The sequence below is a fragment of the Caenorhabditis remanei genome, chromosome I (genome assembly GCF_010183535.1).
Source record: "Caenorhabditis remanei strain PX506 chromosome I, whole genome shotgun sequence".
Classification (NCBI taxonomy): Eukaryota; Metazoa; Nematoda; class Chromadorea; order Rhabditida; family Rhabditidae; genus Caenorhabditis; species Caenorhabditis remanei.
The window spans coordinates 16,434,884-16,456,352 of record NC_071328.1 but is presented as its reverse complement, the minus strand read 5'-3'; the positions used below and the strand labels follow the sequence as shown (position 1 = coordinate 16,456,352).

At 38.6% G+C, this 21,469-nt stretch overlaps 4 protein-coding genes across 4 annotated transcripts; 1 reads left to right on the top strand and 3 right to left on the bottom strand.

Annotated features, from left to right (window-relative positions):
• Positions 1-2,340: 2,340 nt before the first annotated feature.
• GCK72_003465 (uncharacterized protein) lies at positions 2,341-4,729 on the bottom strand (the record flags this gene model as incomplete). Its single annotated transcript, XM_003107385.2, has 4 exons — positions 2,341-2,584; positions 2,794-3,561; positions 4,191-4,300; positions 4,571-4,729. The coding sequence occupies 4 exons, from the start codon at positions 4,727-4,729 to the stop codon at positions 2,341-2,343; spliced, it is 1,281 nt and encodes a 426-aa protein (XP_003107433.2).
• A 1,105-nt stretch (positions 4,730-5,834) lies between these two features.
• GCK72_003464 (uncharacterized protein) lies at positions 5,835-8,549 on the bottom strand (the record flags this gene model as incomplete). The annotated part of the gene is made up of 4 exons (XM_003107466.2): positions 5,835-6,081; positions 6,639-7,376; positions 7,930-8,090; positions 8,391-8,549. 4 exons carry the CDS (start codon positions 8,547-8,549, stop codon positions 5,835-5,837), a joined length of 1,305 nt encoding a protein of 434 aa, XP_003107514.2.
• A 1,589-nt stretch (positions 8,550-10,138) lies between these two features.
• GCK72_003463 (uncharacterized protein) lies at positions 10,139-13,051 on the top strand (the record flags this gene model as incomplete). The annotated part of the gene is made up of 7 exons (XM_053724069.1): positions 10,139-10,289; positions 10,439-10,580; positions 11,033-11,157; positions 11,739-11,827; positions 11,877-12,047; positions 12,710-12,870; positions 12,937-13,051. The coding sequence occupies 7 exons, from the start codon at positions 10,139-10,141 to the stop codon at positions 13,049-13,051; spliced, it is 954 nt and encodes a 317-aa protein (XP_053592714.1).
• Positions 13,052-13,350: 299 nt separating this feature from the next.
• GCK72_003462 (uncharacterized protein) lies at positions 13,351-18,882 on the bottom strand (the record flags this gene model as incomplete). The annotated part of the gene is made up of 7 exons (XM_003107419.2): positions 13,351-13,467; positions 14,149-14,625; positions 15,724-15,840; positions 16,661-16,953; positions 17,899-18,072; positions 18,244-18,411; positions 18,762-18,882. The coding sequence occupies 7 exons, from the start codon at positions 18,880-18,882 to the stop codon at positions 13,351-13,353; spliced, it is 1,467 nt and encodes a 488-aa protein (XP_003107467.2).
• Between the last annotated feature and the right edge of the window lie 2,587 nt (positions 18,883-21,469).

The following is a 21,469-nucleotide window of genomic DNA, read 5'->3' as shown; positions in this document are numbered from 1 at the left end:
GCGATTGTGTCCCGTTTCCAAGGTAAAATCAATATTGTACCGACGATTAGAGATAGAGAGACCTAGAGAAAGAGGGGGGACTCTTTCCTAAGAGAAGGGCCAAAGAGACGGGGCCTGTAGTCTAGGCAAATACTCATTACATATGTACGTATCAGAGTTGCATGGAATTCCGACTTCCGACTTCCGACTTCCGACTTCCGGGCATTTTTCCATTCCTACTTCCGACTTCCGACTTCCGGATAACGAAAATCACTTTCGACTTCCGACTTCCGACTTCCGGATAAGGAATTTTACTTCCGACTTCCGTCATTCCATAGCTGTGGAATTTTCGAAAAGTACATTTCGCAAAAATGCATTGAAAAATGGTCTAAAAGGACAGAAAATAGGCTTTTCTTCAGCCAAAAACTAACTTTTCCACTGATTTTCGCGAATTTTATGATTTTTCTCTTGGAGTTTTTGAATATCTGCGAAAAAATCTAATTCCGACTTCCGACTTCCGACTTCCGGATAAGAAATTTTCACTTCCATGCAACTCTGCTGTGTTGCCCAATTTTCTTGAAATTATGCTCGTTTTGTAGATCAAAACTAGGGGCTACATTTTTGTAGTTGAACATTTCTTGATAGCTCCGCCCACTTTTGAGATACAAGCATCAGAAATTAGGCTACCGAACACCGCAGCCGAATGGAGAGACGCAGAGAAACGAGAGCGCTCTTGTTTCTCTACTACAGTGACCAAGTTACACTGACCAACATTCAGAGCCCGTTTTGGAGCCGCGTATGTCTCAAAACTTTTTGAATTTAGGCTAATTTTGTAGATCAAATTGTGATCTGCATTTTTGTAATTGGCAAATTAGCTCCGCCCACTTTTGAGATATGCGTCTTTAAAGATGAGTGAGTGCGCTCAAATCTTCTGCACATTCAAGATCGCGCCGCAGGCGCCCCAGCCGATCTTAGCCGATCTCAATATATCCAGATGTCCTAACCTAAAGATTTCTGACCCTTTATTTCTCCACTTTTTTTCCTGGAAACTGTTCAAATCAACAATTCGATTTCAACAACATTCTCTCCGTATCAATAGGGCGGGGAGATAAACCGGACAAAGATATGTAACTATATCTCGCTTGCTGGAAATCGATTGCGTCGTACTGTAAATATGTTTTTAATTTATATCAGTTGTGCAGACTGGATCATACCCTTCATTTTTGTAGTTGACAACTTTTTGAAAGCCCCGCCCACTTTTGAGATATGAGTGTTTGAAGATCGGATGCCTGTGGCGCTAAAAATGTATATTTTTTCTGATATTCTTTGAGATTCTGTCACTAAACTTCGGTGCAAGATACCACATCTGATAAGTTGCACGAAAAGTTAGAACGCCTCATTTCTGCTCAAAAGCTGATAGTTCAAGTTTGAATAGAATGAGATAAAAGCCTGCGTCCGTATCGGGACAGCGTACTCAATATTGTATTGTACTGGTAATTTACTGAAAATGAGGGATGGTGAGAGTGAGAGAAATTGTTGTAATCCTCTGGATTACATAGTCAGCAGAGTTGCATGGAAGTGATTTTCCTTATCCGGAAGTCGGAAGTCGGAATTCCATGCAAGATTGTAGACCTACCTAGCTGTCTTAATTGATCTACGCGGCACCGCGCACATTCTTCTCTCCTTTTCTCTTAAATCTTCACATCTCTCTCTCTCTCTCTCTTCATATTGTATTTTATTTTTCAGTTATCTAATAAAGTCTGTAATTCAGATCCCCGCTCTACACCCTCCCCAGCGATGGACACAACAGAAATATTGGCGTAGGAGACGGTCCATGGTAAGCATATTTAATTTAGTTTATTGAATGTTAGATATACAGAAAAAGTGATACCAAAGGTCATATACTGAGGGAAAAAATTTTATAGTGGGGGAATAACACATAGCGGAACAAAAAAAATCAATTTATTATTAGGTACACTGAACAAAAATGGTTTTGAAACCGTGGTAAGATTTTAGGATTGTAACTTAGGTTAGAGAAATTGGGAATGACTGAAATTTTGCAGAGAAATAGAATGAGATATGGACTTTCATAAAAATATATATATACCGTAAATACTGTATTATAACGGCATGCCGGGGTTTTTGAGACATTAAAAATATATGAAAAAACGTTTTTGGGCGTTCTATTTGCTGATCAAGAAGTTACTAATCACGCTGCTTCTAATCAGAACCAAGAAAAAAACATCGAGATAATCATTTTCATAAATTCTGAGTATAGATGGGGTGCCTTTATAATAAAGGTGCCGTTCTACTACAGGTGCCGTTATAATACAGTATTTACGGTATTTGGTATTCAAAAACTCATTCAAATGTGATAGTGAGATGTGTATCAACAAAAATCGCATCTCTCACTGGATCCCCATCGTCTCCAGCGATTCGATTCCAATTTCTTTGAGCATTTTCGTATTTTTGAATACATTCTTCTGGAATCGGATCGTCTTCATTTGTCGATTGATAAGAATACAACCAGATTGTAGCTGTCTTCCCATTCGCTCCCTTGACATCAATCCCGCCATACAACCAGCCGGGGGTCCCGTCGGCAAGACTAGAAAAAAATAGGTAAAATCTGTTTTTAAATTATTTTTAAAAAAGTTGACAGCTTTTCCCTCCCCCTCTCGCCCTTCATTTTCTCGCCAAAGGCGCCCTTGACACACTTTTAGCGGATTCTAGCGCCGCTGGTTTCCGATCTTGGAACGCTTATATCTCAAAAGTGGGCGGAGTTATCTGAAAGTGGTCAACTACAAAAAAACTCACATTGTACTCCTCTTTGTAGTCCTTGGATCTCTCAACTCTGCTTCCAATCCAATCAATATAATTCTCCAGTCCATAACTGCCAAGTCTTCCGCGTAAAACAACTCTATCCGCTCTCCAAATCTTCCCATCTTCCAACTCATCAATATCTCGTTTATTTCCTCACTTTGAATGTCAACACCACGCAAGTACGCTCTATTGAACTTCAAACTTGTGAACGCATTGATATCAATGGACTGTGTATTTTCCACATAGAGATCTTCGATTTCGAAATTATGATGAATTTTCATAGATTTTTGACTTCGTTCCATTTTCCGAATTGTGAAGGCTTGCACGTTTTTCTCTAGATTTTCCAAAAGAATCTTCAGGAACATTCCATTGTTCTTCATTTTATTCATAGTTATGGCAGGGATAATTAGAAGACTCTCATCCAGATTAATCCAATCCACTATCCGATACAAGTCCTCCCAACTAAGGGATTTTGGGAAAAAAGCGAATCTTATGAATACGGAATCGAATAAATCTTTTAAATCATTGACCATTTGGAAGCATCGATCAGGGAATTCAGGTGAAAATCTTGGATGGTCTACCGGTATGTATTCATTGGTTAGTGGATATTGGTAGTGTGGTACACGAAAGTGAAATGACTCAGTATCAGAATACGCAAGAACAATTCTCGAGGGGACTGCAAGAATGAGTTGGGATGGTCGCTTTTTGATGGCTGACTTGATTATCTCTTTGCTTTTTTTGGATAATTTGGAGAGTTGATACCTGAAAGTTTACTTGTTTTTAACCCAGAGATACACTGACTAAAATTGGCCTAACTTTTAGAGATCCCGTCACGATTTGATCTGTGGTCCGAACTCAAAAATTGTTAAATAGTTTTGTAGGAACCGTGCTTTATTTTTGTAGTTAACAACTTTTTGATAGCTCTGCCCAGGTTTCAGATATGCGTCTTTAAAGATCGGATGCCTGCAGCGCTAGAATCCGCTAAAATCGTATTATCAGGATACTAGTCTGGTGTGCCTGCGGCGCTAGATTGCACACATAAAAATGTTGCTGGTGCGCTTCGAAGCTTCCAGAACCAGCTACCTTTAAACACCTGTATCTCAAAAGTGGGCGGAGCTATCAAAAAACTGTTAACTGCAAAAATGTAGATCCCGGTTCAATCTACAGTTTTATAGTTGACAGTTTTTTCGTGGCTCCGCCCACTTTTGAGATATGCACCTTTAAACATAGCTGTTTCAACATAGGCGCTCCAGACTCATTTTTAGCGGATTCTAGAGCCTCAGGCACCCGAGATTTAAAGCTAGCTGGCATATCTCAAAAGTGGGCGGAGCTTTAAAAAAGTTGTCAACTAGAAAAAGTGGCCCCGCCCTCCAATAAGCCCAAAAACTCACTGCTCATTCGGATCCCAAAAATCGGCGACGTGTCGGAAAGCAACAAGCGGCAATTCCATGACTTTAAATGGTTTCTCGTTTGCTTGGGTATCACTTTTTGGGTTAGCCGTCTGGAATAATGATATATGATAAAAATACATTGAAAATCGATACTGGGACACCTGATAACTTAAAAACAAGCTGCAAAAAAACTTTTGACCAGCGCGGGGTTTGAACCCCCAACCCTCAGAACCATAGGGAATATCCCCACTGCGTCATTCAGTCACTTTCCTAGAAATTGCAGATTTTTATGGTTTTTAAGGTTCTAGGGGTAGAAATAGTGGTTTTCTGGCGTTTTTAACATCAAAATGAGCAAATTTCCCTCTGAATTCATGTCATACCTCTTTCAACAACTTCTCTGCAGTCTTCTTGTCATTGTAATAATTATAAAGAGTTATTAGTAAACCTAGAGCACCCATAAACGCATTAAGACTGATAATGAAAAATTGAGTCATCGCAGTTTTTTCATCTTTCCATGGTTTCCATGAGTCCTCCTCCATTCTGCAAAAGAAAATTAGGGTGAAAACGATGAAAAATGTTTTAAATGTTGAAAGCTCCATTAAAATGTGTAAAATCCCCTAAAAAACAAAAGAATATGTCCTGTTTCCTGGGTAAAATCAATATTGTACCGCTATCGAGAAATGAGCGACTGAGAGAAAGAGGGGGACTCTTTCCTGAGAGATGGGCCAAGGAGATGGGGCTGTAGTCTAGGCAAATACTCATTACATACTTATTAGAGGGAGAGGGAAGGTAGGTTAGGTACAGCAGTACGAACGCGCTCCATCGCACATGTGCCAAAAAAGACTTGGCTGAGTGCTAGATTAAAAATGCTAGATTAAAAACAGAGCCAGAGTTGTCTGTCCTCTAACAATTTGGGAATAAAAACCTGTAATTCAGTCGGTTGGTAGAATATTCAGAATCCGTTTCCTGCATCTGAAAGACCGTGATCATCTCTATAAGTGTATGAAGTTTAAGAAAAACCGATAACAGGCTTGTTGAATTGTGTGTCCTCTGTCGAAACAATTTTTCTGAAAAACACAAGTTTCTTTATTGCGGACCTTACGCCCCGCATCCCTATGTCTCTAGTAGAGTTGTCCGGAATCCGGATTCCGGAAATTCCGAATTCCGGAATTCTGGTTTTTTTTGACACACCGGTTTCGGTTCCGGATTCCGGATTTTTAGAATATGATTCCGGTTCTGGATTCCGGATTCCGGATTTTTGAGTCTCCTTTTTCCGAAATTCAGAAGTTGAAATTTTGCAATAGTTTTGAGTTTAAAAGACAACTATAGTACTTCTTTTTAGGTTTTGATCCTCAATAGTAGTTTAAAATTTTATATATCATCGAAAATACTTGAAAAAAATGACTTGGCCTTGCAAATTTATCGAATCATTCCGTATTCCGGATTCCGGAATTCCGGGTTATTTCGTCATTCCGGTTCCGGATTCCGAATTTCAAAAATTTGATTCCAGTTCCGGATTCCGTATTCCGGAAAATGTAAAATGTCATTCCGTACAACTCTGGTCTCTACAGTTAAATCAATATTGTACTGTACACGCAATCCGCAGAAGAACAAAAAAAAACGATTTATTTTTACATACACCACTCATTGAAATATGACAAAAAGCTGTAGATCATTTAAAAATCCTCCCCAGTGTGGCACTTCCCCATTGTTCCCAACAATTGCATTCCAACTTCTTTGAATTGTTTCGTATTCTTGAATAGATTCTTCTGGAATCCGATCGTCTCCCTTTGCCGATTGATAAGAATATAAGTTGATTGTAGCCGTTTTCCCATTTGGTCCATTGAAATAAATCCCTCCATGAATCCAAGCAGTCGTACCATTAGGCAAACTGCAAAAAGTCGGTATGATTTTTTTTTCTATGGGGATTTAAAGATCGTATGCCTGCGGCGCAAGAATCCGCTAAAATCGTATTATCAGAATACTAGTATGGTGTGCCTGCGGCGCTTCGAAGCTTCCATAACCAGCTACCTTTAAGCGCCTGTATCCCAAAAGTGGGCGGAGCTATCAAAAAGTTGTCTACTAAGAAAATCAAGCCCTTAATTTCATCTACAAAACTAACTTAAATTCCCAAAACTGTGCTAACTTGGGGAGATCGTAACGGACTGATAAAGTTGAGCAAAATTTTACACTGACAAAAGTGTAACATTTTTTTGGTCAGTGCATTTAAAGTGACGGAAACTCAAAAAGCATATCCAACTTCTAGAATAGACAAGACTGATATTCTGACAATACGATTTTATGCGCGCCAGAACCATTTTTAGCGAAGCGGGCATCATATCGTCAAAGGCGCATATCTCAAAAGTGGGCGGAGCTATCAGAAAATTGTCAACTAGAAAAATGTAGCTCAAGACCTGATCTATCCGGTAATATAGAGGTCAAACTCACCGCTTGCTCCTCTTTGTAATCCTTGGATCCCTCAACTCTGCCTCCAATCCAACTAACATAGCTCTCAAGTCAATTAATGTCATCTTTTCAACAGTAATACTTTCCATTTTGTCTCCAAATCTTCCCATTTTCCAACTCATCAATATCTCGTTTATTTCCTCATTTGCAATGTCAACATTATACAAGTACGCTCTACTGAACTTCAAACTTGTGAACGCATCCACGTCGAGGAACAACGTGTCATTCACATTTAACCAGTCAATTTCGAAATTATGACAGAATTTGATGGATTGGCTACCGTATTCCATACCAGAAATAGTGAAATGATCCACGTTTTTCTCCAAACTCTCCATGAGAATCTTGAAGAACATTCCATCATATGTGTATGACTGTATACTTATATCCGGATTAAATGGAAGATTCCAGTGGGAATTAATCCATTTAAGAGTTTTATACAACTCTTGCCAAGCAATTTTCTTCGGGTCGAAATGAAAACTTTCGAGATGAGAATCAAATAGAAATTCGATATTCGAAATTAACTCGAATGCTTTTTCAGGATAATAGAACCACTTTGGAATCTTCGAGTAACAGTCCAATTCAAGTCGAAAAGGATTTTCGCTATGTCGATATGTGATATAGACGGTTGATGGGATATGGAAATCAATTTTTGATAATCTCTTTTTGTTCGCCAAGCTCAGCACTATCTTGCTTTTTTGGGACACTTGGGAGAGGGTGTATCTGGAAAAAAGGCTTTTTTTTAAATCTCAGGACCTCGCAGTGTTTGATATCGCTTGAAAATGCGCCTGTGGCGCGACAGACTAAAAAATTTACAGTGGTCAGATCACCTGCTAAAAGTTACAGTGACAATTTGCACTGACAATATACACTGACAAAAGTTACAGTGACAAAAATGCTACTGTAATGTTTTTTACCTTGAGATCCCGTCACAGGCATCCCAAAACACTTCAACTTTATATTCACTGTGTACATCTCATTTAGTTCTTCATTTTTGTAGTTGACAACTTTTTGATAGCTCCGCCCACTTTTGAGATATACGCCTTTGAAGATAAGGTGCATCCTACCACGCGTTCTGAGGTTCCCATCTTTAAAGGCGCATATTTCAAAAGTGGGCGGAGCTATCAAAAAGTTGTCAACTTAGAAAATGAAGCCCTTCATTTGATCTACACAATGAATATGAGTTTGTTATTAGTTTTCCGTTATTTTTAGTTTTTTTTTTGAATGAGCAATTTTTGGTCAGTGTATTTCTTTCAAACCTTTCTTCGAAACTCACTTTTCTTGCAGATCCCAACAATCGGCGACCTGTTGAAAAACAAGCGTTGGCAAATGCATAAGTTTGAATGGTTTGTTTTCAATTTCAGTCATCTTTTTCGGCACTCTATATGGATACATTTTATTGAGTAGCTCAGATTCGGAATGTGGTGTATTGGTAGCCTGGAATAATGAAAGTTATGGAAATTTTACATAAAAATAAAGCAAAGTTTGCTTCGGAGACCTCTGGTAACTTAGATTTTCAAAAAATCAAGTTACAAAAAAATTTTGGCCAGCGCGGGATTCGAACCCCTAACCCTTAGAACCACAGGGAATATCCTCACTGCGCCATTCGGAAATTTTCTCCAAAATCATCTTTTTATGGTTTTTAAGGATTCCGGGGGTAAAAATAATAGTTTTTAGGGGTTTTTCTCACTTAAAATCTTCAAAAATCAGGCAGAATCCAGTATAATGAACACATACATTTAGACGTTTCAATTCCTCGGCTATCAGTCTTATCCTCTTATGCCAACGGCGACGGAAAATTCGCCGTAAATACCACAGGATACAAAGAAAACAAAAAATGACAATCGGAATGATCATTGTCCATGAGTATCCGGGTTCCGTTGAGATCTCCTCCATTCTGAAAAAAAATAATATTGAAAAAAAAACGAGTAAATTGGAGCAGAAAACGATGTAAAACATGTCAAAAACCCTTAAAAACCACTATTTCTACCCCTAGAACTTTTAAAACCACGAAAATTCATCATTTTCAGAAAAGAGACCGAATGGCGCAGTGGGAATATCCACTATGGTTCTGAGGGTCGGGGGTTCGAACCCCGCGCTGGTCAAAACTTTTTTGCATCTTTTTTTTAGCTAGTTTGGGACTTTTGTATGTAGATAAACAAGTTTATGACAAAAATAACGAAAACTGTGAGACAAATGGGTAAAAATTTATTTACACTGACACAAAAATTTGTCAGTGTAGTTTTTCTTCAAATGGTTGGTGCACCGGACCGCAATACATTTTAAAAATATCTCATTTTGCTGGTTTTTCCTCATTTAAAGTTTTAAATTGTTAAAATTTGAATTAAAAAAGTATGATAATTAATAAACAAGGCACATGGGCCGCTACTAAATCAATATATTCCGCCGGGAGTGAGAGAAAGAGAGATTTAGAGAAAAAGAGAAGCAGGTCCTCTCATAGATTAGATTAGCCGAGAAGACTGTGGCAAAATGATTAAATCTGCTGAAATGATCTAAAAACCTCCATTTTTGGGGTACACTGACAAAAATACACTGACCAAAACATGTACAGAAAAACATCGACTTTGTGCGCCCGTTACAACCTCACTTTTAAGCTAACCTAGTACAAACTTATATTCATCGTGTAGATCAAACCTAGAGCTTCATTTTTGCTGTTGACAACTTTTTCTCAGATCCGCCCACTTTTGAGATACACACGCTTGAATATAGTTTGTTCTTGGCGAGCATGACGTGTTTCCAACGCTAATATCTCAAAAGTGGGAGGAGCTATCACAAAGTTGTCAACTGCAAAAATGGAGCTCTAGGTTTGATCTACATAATGAATATACCGTAAATACTGTATTATAACGGCACCTGTAATAGAACGGCACCTGTATTATAACGACACCCCATCTGTATTCAGAATCCATGAATATGATTATACCGGTGCTCTTTCTTGGTTCTGATTAGAAGCGGCGTGATTAGTAACTTCTTGATCAGCGTATAAAAGGTCTAAAAAAGTTTTTCCGTTTAATTTTAAAGAGTTTTTGAAATCACAAAATTTCTCTCGGAGACAGTTGAAAAATATAACGGCATGCCGTTATAATACAGTATTTACGGTAATTTTTTACAAAGTGAAACAATAGGGGAAGATTCTTGGCTCAATATTTAAAAATGTTGCAAAAATTCTATGTAAATTGTTTTAAAAAACTATTTTATGAAATTTTCAACTGATAACTGGTAGTTTGGAGCACTGGCTGTCAGAATGCACTTAATTTTTTACTTGAAAAACAATTAAATTCAAAGAAAACCTCGATTTTCCACGAACAATTCAAAAAACTATTTTCAAATCTCCCTCGCATTTTTCCCTCCCCTTTCTCTGAGTCTCCACTCTCTACCACGTGACAGCGGAGCGCGCTTGCATTAATTCTTTTTTATCGCGATTTAATATTTTCCAACCAATTTTTCACCGATTTTCAGCAAAAATGTTGCGTCAAATTGGTGAATTTTATCACCAGGGTGAGAAGGACGATACGAGTCGAGTATGGATGACGTGTTGGCATCACGGAGGACGGATTCTCGCCTCGTGCGGTGATGACAAGGCTGTTAGGGTTTGGAGCCTCGTTGGGGAGCCTGGTATGGTGATTTTCAATTATTGTTATGTGAAAAAACGTGCTCAGCAGCATGGAAAAGCTGTAATCGGCAAAAATTTTCGAAAAAAAACCGTTGAAAAATATTTTTCCTCGCAAAAAGTAATTTTCCAATCAATTTTTTTCATATTTCAGACTCAAAACTGCATCTGGAGTGTCGAACGACGATCGATGACAGTCACACACGGGCGGTTCGATCCGTCGCGTTTTCTCATGACGGAAAGTCACTGGTTTCTGCCAGTTTCGACGCCTCTGTTGTCGTTTATCAGCAGGAGGAGTGAGTTTGCTGAGGCTAACTCGATTTTGTAGTTTGTAGTCAGTTAGCCTCAGTAAAACATAAAAATCTGGCCAATTCATGAGTTTTCTTTGTCTTTGAGCGATTTCCGACTGAAAATATGAAGAAATCTTCTTATTCTTGACTATGAATCATCAAAAAATGCCGAAATTCGGCGTATTTTTTACTATTTCCGGTTTTGCTGAGGCTAACTCGATCTTGTAGTTTGTAGTCAGTTAGCCTCAGCAAAACGTGAAGTTGGCCGAATTTTATAGAGTTTTAACACATTTTGACGGTTTTCGGAGTGAAATAACAGCGATTATGCTCATTTTAGGCCAAAAATTGCTTAAAAACGCCGAAAAATAACCAATCTACCAGATTTTCCATGTTTTACTGAGGCTAATTCACTTCTGTAGTTTGTAGTCTCTTAGCCTCAACAAAATCTTTTTTTTCAGCGGTGAATTCGCGGAGGCGAACAAGTTGGAAGGACACGAAAGCGAAGTGAAATGTGCAGTTTTCTCGAAAAGTGACGAGTTTCTTGCCACGTGTAGCCGGGATAAAAGTGTTTGGTTTTGGCAACGTACGTTATGGTATAAGGGACACGTGGCAGGAGGTGTTTGGAGAGACGGACGGCTCAAAATCTTTTCATTCTTGACTATAAAAATTGAAAAATCCCGAAGGCGAATTTCTGACTATTTCCAATTTTGCTGAGGCTAACTCGATTTTGTAGTTTGTAGTCAGTTAGCCTCAACAAAACTTGAAATCGGCCAATTTTCACCGAGTTTTATTACATTTTTAACTTTTTTCAAGATAAAATAACATCGATTAGGCTCATTTTATGCCAAAAATCTTATAAAAACGGCGAAAAATAACCCGATTAGCAGATTTTTCTTGTTTTACTGAGGCGAAATTTTGATTTTGTAGTTTGTAGTCAGTTAGTCGATTTTACAGAGTTTTATCAGATTTCGATGGTTTTTAGAGTCATTTCAGATAATTTTTAGAACGGAAAACATGTGTATTTTTTTCTATTTTGACGATTTCTGACCCTAAAAACCTCATTTTCCTCGAAAAATCCCCGTTTTTTCTATATTTTTCTTACCGCTCGATTCCAAAACACTAATTTTTTCCTATTTTTTCTCTGAAATCCCCATATTTCTACAGAAGACGAAGACGAGGACTTCAGTGTTTCATCGATTCTCCAACCACACACACAAGACGTCAAACAAGTCGTTTGGCATCCAACGGAAGATGTAAAACGCGCCGCCGACACGCCAGCCACCAAGTATTTTCGATTTTCAGCTCCTCGTCTCGTGCAGCTACGATTCATCGATTCGATTCTATCGATACGACGGTGAAGACTGGGTAACACAACAGAAAATCGATGGATGCCACGTGGGAACTGTGTGGAGTGCCGCTTTCGATTCAGAAGGACATAGGCTGGTGACAGTGGGAGAGGATCATGTTATTCAGGTAAAAACGAAGAAAAATTGGAGATTTTCAACTAAAAACTGCGGAAATCCGATCGAAATCGGCCAAGATGTGAGGTTTTTAAGTTTTGCTGAGGCTAACTGACTACAAACTACAAAGTTTGGTTAGCCTCAGCAAAACTGAAAATTATCAGTATTTCGTCAAATTTTGATAGTTTTTATTGATTTTAATCGGAAAATGGTAAAAATAATGCAAATTTTCAGCACTATTTAGCAAAAAATTGATGAAAAATGCCGAAAATTGATAATCTTCGCCTTTTTCGAAATTTCCTGAGGCTTACTGACTACAAACTACAAAGTTTGGAAGGAGTTAGCTTCAGCAAAAAGTTAAAATTGCCGTTGTTTTGTCAAATTTTGATAGTTGTCAATGATTTTGATTGAAAAACAGCGAAAATAATGCAAATTTTAGCACGAAATTGTCAAAAATTGCCGAAAATTGATAAACTTCGTTTTTTCGAATTTTACTGAGGCTAAATGACTACAAACTACAAAGTTGAGTTCACCTCAGCAAAAGTTGAAACATTCTTATTTTCGCCACAATTTAATATTTTGCGATAACTTTTGGTTGAAATTGATGAAAATTAATTAATTTTCTGGGAAAAATCGCTGGCGCGCGCCTGACGCTTTTCAAATCCCTATTTCCAGCTCTTCGTCCGTGAGAACGTCGACTCAAAATCCGCCGATCAAGACACGTGGAAATCTGTCGCCCGCTACGAAGTGGAAAATACACGTTGGCCACTGTATTCGGTGACGTGGAACACCACGAATGACGTCATCGCGACGGGCGGTGGTGATTCGAAAATCAGGTAATTGTAGTTTGTAGTCTCTGAAATATTCTGAATTTAGACTATTCAAAATCTCGACGTCATCAGAATCCCCGATTATCGAGCATCTCGGTGTCGTCGGACGACACGAATTCGACGTGAATCACGTCGTCTGGAATCCGAATCCAAAGTTTTCAAATTTGCTGACGTCGGCTTCAGATGATGGAACGATTCGACTTTGGGAACTCGAAATTTGAATTTTTGTTCAATAATTATCGATTTTGTTGCGTTTTTGCCTTTGTTCACTCTGTGATTATTGCCATTTTTGTTAAAAATCAGCGGAAAGTAGGAAAAATTATTGATTTTTTTAATATGACAAATTTTTAGACAAAAAGAAGAACAGCTCATAGTTTTGAATGGAATAGTATCACACACCCCGGTAGGTTGATTATATGGAGAACAACTAAACTGAAGAAACGTAGCGGAAGAGGAAAAAATCAATAAATACTAAAAATGAAAAAATCAAGCGATCAAAATGTCCGGAGCAACAGCAGTAATCTCTTTGAGCATTTCTGGTGTCATTGCTTGTCTCTGGGTCTCACGAGCCGTCATTAGAATGTCACGGTTGTAGCGAATTGGCTGAAAATGGTTTGTTGAGGCGGAGGTGTAGTTTGTAGTCGCTTAGCCTCAGTGAGTTTTTAGTGAATTTTAATGATTTATCGGCCCAAATTTCTTGAATTTTGGGATTTCATATGGAAATAGAATAAAAATAAATGAATTTCTAGATAAAAATGATGAATATCGTTTTTTTTGTAGTTTGTAGTCACTTTCTTCAGTTAGCCTCAGCAAAAAGTCTAAATGCTCAAAATCAGTCAGTTTTCTTCCGATTTTCGTCGTTTTTGGCTCAAAAAATGCAGAATTTCTGCGAAATTTCGTGAATTAGAGGATTTCATATAGAAATAAAAGAAAAATACATTATTTTCTAGCTAAAAATGGTCAACATACTGGTTGCTGAGGCTAACAGAGAATTGTAGTTTGTAGTCTTGATATTACTTTTTGAAATTGAATAGATATCCGAATTATCATGTAAGAAGATCAATATTCCGATTTTTCTAGCTGAAAAGCACAAAAATCGGTGAAAAACTGACTGATTTAGAGCATTTTGACTTTTTGCTGAGGCTAACTTTATTTTGTAGTTTGTAGTCATTAACTCAGTTAGCCTCAGCAAAAAGTCAAAATGCTCTAAATCAGTCAATTTTCTACCGATTTTCGTCGTTTTTGGCTCAAAAAATGCAGAATTTCTACCAAATTCTCACTAACATCTCCAATAATCTGTGGCTGGTGCACGTGTTGCGCGGCGACCATCTGTTGTGGCGCTACAGTAGTCGCCATGACTACAGTAGTAGTCGCCGCGAGACCATCAGCCAAGTTGGGCGTCGATCCATGGAACGTTTTCGACGGTTTCAACATGACAGGAACATCCTGTTGATGATGGGCGGTCTGTTGAAGGGGCATCGATTTTCTCCTCTCTTTTTTCTTCTCTCTTTCCTCGGCTGACGGACGGGCGCGGACCCGGAGATAGGCGGATAGGGCCTCTTGAGCAGCGGCAAGGAGTTCAGGATCATCACAATGAAATGTGAGTTTTCCATCGGATGTCTGCTCCAGTTTTATATCTTCCTCGTCGTCATCGTCCTCTTCGTCTTCTGGAGATCCCCCTTGAGTCGGTTGTTGAGGATGTTGTTGAGGATGATGGAGGTCACTGGACATGGGCATTGGAGGCGGGATCGACATATCCGTCTGAAACAAAAAATTTGAAAAATTTTTGTCACTGTAAGTTTGTCAGTGTATCTTGTCACTGTAAATGTGGAATTGAGATAGTTAAAGATCGCTTAAAAACGCGCCAACGGCGCAACATCAAAAATTGAAATGGAGGAATTGAGATCGTTCGAAATCGCTTCGAATAGCGCCTACGGCGCCCCAGATGCCTAAACTTGCACCCACCGAATAAAACGACAAAATACAATGACCACAATTTTTGTCAGTGTAAATCTTGGTGTCTGTCGCGCCATCGGCTCGTTCAGGTAATTAGGATTGTCTGGAGGAACAGAGGAAGAAATTTCGAAAAGACATTGAAATCGTCTAAAATCGCTTCATATTGCACAAGATCGCTTAAAAACGTGCCTAAGGCGCCCCAGACAATGAAATTCCCAAAATAAAATGACCAAAATTTTTGTCACAGTAAGTTGGTCAGTGTACTTTGTCACTGTAAATCTTGGTGTTAAGAGAAAGACATCGAAATCGTTTAAAATCGCAGAAGTGGAATTCAGAATGTCTGAAATTGCTTAAAAACGCGCCTATGGCGCCCCAGACATTGAGATCGTCTAAGAATGCTAAGAAAGTTACACTGACAAAATTTTTTGTCAGTGTTAAAAATTAATATTTTCAGACACTCCCACGGGAGCATATATAGCCAGATTCTTTTCAAATTTATATGCATTGTGAAGATCAAAGCTAGTTCTCCATTTTTGTAGTTGACAATTTTTTGATAGCTCCGCCCACTTTTGAGATACAAGGGTTTTCCGGTGGTGACTCTTTCATAACTTTCAGCTGGCTCTGTATTTTCAAACGTTTGTATCTCAAAAGTGGGTGGAGCTATCAAAAAGTTGTCAACTACAATAATATAGAGTTAAATGAGATCTACAAGACTAGTTGAAAACTGAAAAAGAAATTCCAAAAGCTGAGATAGTGACGGGCTCTCAAAGTTAGCAAGTTTTGACTGAAATTTCAACTTTTTTAGTTCAAAAAAATTGTTTTTTTCTGAATTGTGCTTCAATTTTTCAGCGTTTTGAAATGTGCTCGCAACGTCTATAATTTTTAAATCTCCATTTAACTCACCCGAATCGGACTCATATTTCTGCGAATCGTATCAATAATCATATCTTTCGCTCTCTCAATATCCTCCATTGTGGATGCAGTGATTGTCAGTGTACGTTCTTTTGATTTGGCGTCGACCTGGAATTTAAATCAATCAATTGAAAAATCATAAGAAAACACACAGTATATATAAAGACAGGGTTCAAAATTTCAAATTAAAATTGCTTTTTTTTTTGAAATTTAATAAATTTTGACATGTTGTTACGGCCTCTAATTTTATTAGGATATTTTGAATTTATAATAGCTGTGTAGATCAAACCTAGAACTTCATTTTTACAGTTGACAACTTTTTGGTAGCTCCGCCCACTATCGAGATATAAGCGCGGCATGGTATCTCAACTTTCAGGCGCTGTATCTCAAAAGTGGGCGGAGCTACCAAGAAGTTGTCAACTACAAAAATGTAGATCATGATTTGATCTACAAAATAAGCTAAAATTCAAAACAAACTGTCAACATCTGAAAGTGTGACGGGATCTCAAACATTACCTTCCCAACTTACACTGACAATTTACACTGACAAAATTATCATTGTAAGTTAGACTGCGTGTATCTCAAAAGTGGGCGGAGCTAGCAAAAAATTGTAAACTAGAAAAATGTAGAGATATTTTTGATCTACAAAACTAACTAAAATTCAGGTATCAACTGTCAACACCTGGAAGCGTGACGGGATCTCAAACAATTTCCCAGTTACACTGACAATTTACACTGACAAAATTGCCACTGTAACTTCAAACGCCTTTATCTCAAAAGTGGGCGGAGCTACCAAAAAGTTGTCAACTACAAAAATGTAGAGTTGGATTTGATCTACAAAACTAGCTAAATTTTCGAAAAATAGAATAAGAACCAAGACCAGGACGGGATCTCAAAGTTGTTGGTCAGTGTAACTTATCAAACTAACCTTCTGAAACGAGATGACCGTATTCGTCAACTGCTCGACGGCAGCCACTCTCCGCCCCTTCACACCCATAATCTTGCCGGAATCCGAGTTTCGAATGATCATTTCATGTCTCAATTGGAGTGTCTTATTCATCAAATTATTCGGTTTCTTGTTGTTCAAAGATCTCTGTCGAAGGAACATTTGATGATCAGGGGGCATCATTGAATGGGGCAAAAATGGGTTGGGAGGCATTGGCATCAAGGGATTCATCCATGTCGACGCCGCCGGAATGAAGAAAATACCCCCAGGGTTGGCTGAAAAAAAACAATTGAAAATTGATGAAAACTCACAAAAAACATCCAAGAAAACGCGCCGAAGGCGCGCCAGACATTTTCAGTTATGTATTAATGAAAAATGAAATAGTTACCAAAGGACCTTAGGTTGAAATACCTTGTCTGGCGCGCCTGGGACGTGATTCAAAAAGAAACGCGCCGAAGGTGCGCCAGGTTACAAAACTGAGAGATCTAGACAACTGATATATCCTAAAATTTCAAGGTATGACGTATTAAAGCTAATCTGTTTGAAATCGCGTCCGCAGGCGCGCCAGCCACAGTTCTTCACTACAAAGTCTGCTGTTCCTTGGGTGCGTTTAAGCTAAGCGACTTCTAAACGCGCCGAAGGCGCACCAGCCGGCAAAAATCCAATGAATCAAGTTTTTAGAAAGTGCGCTCTACTATGCCAAAAAATTAGTCTCAAAAACGCGTCTAAAGCACGCCAGCTACAGTTCTTTACTACAAAGTCAGGCGTGCCTTAGGCGCGTTTCTTTTGAAATCGCGTCCCAGGCGCGCCAGACAATGCATTTTGATTCGTTTTTTGTTGGACAGTGCGCTCTACCAAACTTTTTCTAGTTTAAAACGCGCGTGAGGCTCGCCAGTCTTTAATTTAACCTAGAAAATCAAAAAAACCGCACAACTGGCGCTCCTCCGGCGCGTTTTAACTATTCGACTTCTAAACGCGCCCCAGGCGCGCCAGATAAGATATTTCTACCCCGTTTTTTGTATTTATGAACCCTCAGGACCTTTAATAACTATTCCAGTTTTAAAAATTTTAGAAGGCACAAAATCTGGCGCGCCTTTGACGCGTTTTTGTCACAGACTTTTTTTTGTGAGTTTTCATCATTTTTGGACAGTTTTTGCTGGAAAAACTCGCAGAAAAATCGGCTGTCTGTCTATCCGGATGTCCTCCCTCATATAACTCACCCTGAAAATCTCTGGCTCCGCCCATAGGGTCCTGAAACATCATCGGATTCTGAGGAACGAATGAATGCATCGGTGGTTGGGGGGATTGGGGAACAGGTGACGTCACTGATGACGTCATTTGTGATGACGTGGCAGAAGGGGGCGGGATTCCGACAGTGGGGGCGGGGTCGTGTTCTGGAAATGTAGTTTGTAGTCTTTGTAGTTTGTAGTCATTGTAGTCTTTGTAGTCTACTAGTAGCAAAGATGCTCTAACACTTGACCAAGCTAAGCAGCTACCAACTTAAAAAGTTTTCTAGTTTGTAGTTTGCAGTTTGTAGTCTTTGTAGTCTTTGTAGTCAAACTCACGTCCTTCTGGCCTATTCACGTAATACTGGCTGTGTGCCAGATTCGTCCGCCAATTCATCGCTCGCAACTCGACGAGCTCCATTATTTTCAGCCGACACGGTGTCCCAAGTTGTCCGTTATCTCGACAGCACGCTTGACGCAGAGATGTGAACACTTTGTTCAATTCATCTGGAAAAAAATAGAAAAAATTTTGAGAAAAAATGCGAAAAAAAATTTCCAAAAAAAATTTTTTTTGGAAAGTGCGCTCTACTAGAATTTTTAATTATTTCTTGAAGATTAAAACGCGTTTGAGGCACGCCAGACTATTGATTATTAGGGTATATTGAAAATTTTTTTTTTAAACCGTAAAACTGGCGCGCCTCCGGCGCGTGACTTCTAAAAAACAAAAACGCGCCCTAGGCGCGCCAGGCTTAGTATTTTGACTAGGGTTTTGAGGCTTACAAACCTTCAGGCCCTCCATTTTTTTGATCCTAAAAAGTTTGAAGGCTGGCGCGCCTTCGACGCGTTTTCTGACTCACTTTTATGCGATTGTTCCAGCATTGAACCCGAAGTTTTAAGTTGAGCACAAAGTGTAAAGATAGTATTCGCGAGTTGAGAAGTGAATTGACTCGCGCGAACCATATTGTTTATAGTGTTCATTAGTTGCAGTTGTTGGTCTGAAAATATTGAGAAAATTTGAAGATTTTCGGTTTTTGACAGTTACACTGACAAAAGTTACACTGGCCAACTTTAACATCCCATCGCCGTCATGTTCCCAGTTAGCCCAATGTTATAAATTTATATTTTTCTTATAGATGTTATTGTGATCTACATTTTTGTAGTTGACAACTTTTTGATAGCTCCGCCCACTTTTGAGATATGCGCCTTTAAAGATATAAGCCACCCTAAGAGGATGCTCTTGCAGTAAAGCGCATATCTCCAAAGTGGGCGGAGCTATCAAAAAGTTGTCAACTACAAAAATAAATATCTAGCTTTGATCTACAAAGTCAATATAAAATGTGCAAATTTTCTTCAAAAAATGAGGTCGTGACAGACTGTCAAAGTTAGTCAAAATTTGCATTTCTTTCAAAAAAAAATTAATTATTTTCAAAAAATGTTTAAAAAGTGTTCACAATTTATTGTTTTATTATTATGTTTTGCGTTTTTTATCACTAAATTGTTCTTGACACATAAAAACATCAAAAGCGCGCGGCAGGCTCCCCAGCGATCTCAACCGATCTCAATATTTCATAAAAAATGTCATTTTAAATTTTTTTTCAGTTTTTATTCTAAATCTTCTTTCAATCTGTCCATCCGGATGACCACCAATTCAAAGTCCATTCCCAATCTTTCAAAGATTGAAAATCGCGCCAAAGACGCTCCAGCGATTTTAACCGATCTCAAAATATTTGAATCAGGAGGCTCTTGGTTACCATCAAATTCGGAATTTTTATATTTTTATAAACTACTCCATTTCAATAGAGCGCATTTGCATCTACTTCAGGAACCTTCAAGGTAAGAATAACGCGCCGCAGGTGCCCCAGCCGATATCAGCCGATCTCAATATTCAAGTTACACTGACCAAAATGGTACACTGACAAAAAAGAGTATAATATCAAAAATCTGGTTGTTGGCCTAGAAATCCAAAAAGTTAGTCCCCTGTCCAAATTCCGTTGTTTTTGCAGTTTTTTTTGGCAATTACTCACTATTTTCAACACTTTTTTTCCACTGAAAGTTCCACTGACAAAATTGTCACTGTAACTTCAACCAACGATATCTCAAAAGTGGGCGGAGCTATCAAAAAGTTGTCAACTACAAAAATGAAGGTCTGGATTTGATCTACACAACTAGCTTAAATTCAAAAAGATTGGACAGTCCCTGGTGTCAGGACACTATCTCAAAGTTGATAAATTGTTACACTTACTGAAAATCAAAAAAAATTCCGTTATTATCAGTGTTATTTTTTTTTTTGTTTAGCAGTTCAGCAATTTCAATTTCCATACTAAATTACCCTGGCTGGCGCGCCTTTGCCGCTTTGTAGCCTACGTAGTTACACTGACAAACTTGTCTTTCTAAAGATTCCAGATCGCGTCGCAGGCGCCCCAGCCGATTTCAATAGATTTCTGACCCCTTAACACAGTACAGTAATCCCTGTTGCTCAGTGAGAGAAGTAAAAGTTCACCCGACCTCTTCCCCATTTGATCTACTATACAAACAGTGTCCCCCCTCTTCACTATCAATTTTATATCAAAAATAAGTCGTTCTTCTTGTAAATGTTTCCCCGAAAACACATTTTTATCATTTGTTAAGTGGCGGTGGCTCCCCGAGCCGAAAGAGAAGCCTCTTGTATGTTTGCTCATCGGATCTCCCGGCAGGGGGACACTGTTTTAGAAGAGAGAGACAAGGAGGTTAAACATGTTTGTAGTGATATATTTATGTAATGATTTAATTGAAAGAGAGGCTAATTACAAGGGATCAATTGTAGTTTGTAGTCTTGAAGACTTGAATCTTGGAAAAAAAACTGAGAAAACTGAGATTGGTTGAGATCGGCTAAGATCGGTTGAGATCGCTGGCGCGCCTGCGGCGTGTAAATTTGTAGGTTGATAAGTAGAGGCAAATGCGCTCTATTGTATTTTTATAAAAGTTTCAAATTCCATGGTAAATTTGAATTTCATTCACTAAACTACACTGACAAAAATTTACAGTGACCTAAAGTTACACAGACCAATAGTTACAGTCTTTAAAATGCCTGTATCTCAAAAGTGGGCGGAGCTATCAAAAAATGGTCAACTGCAAAAATGTAGAGCAAGAGTTTATCTACAACATTAGTCAAAATTCAAAACCAAATGTCAGCACCTGAGAGCGTGACGGGATCTCAAAGATTCCTTTCCCAACTTACACTGACAATTTGAACTGACAAAATTGTCAGTGTAACTTCAAACGCCTGTATCTCAAAAGTGGGTGGAGCTATCAAAAAGTTGTCAACTATAAAAATAGAGATATAGATTTGATCTACAAAACTAGCTTAAATTCAAAAAGATTGGGCCGTCCCTGGTGTAAGGACATTATCTCAAAGTTGACAAATTTTTACAGTGACTGAAAATCAAAAAAAAAATTCCGTTATTGTCAGTGTAACTTTTTTTTGTTTAGCAGTTTTACCCTGGCTGGCGCGCCTTTACCGCTTTGTAGCCCCTACGTAGTCCTTCGCTCAAATCACCTGATCTCTCAGATTTCTACTAGAAAGTTG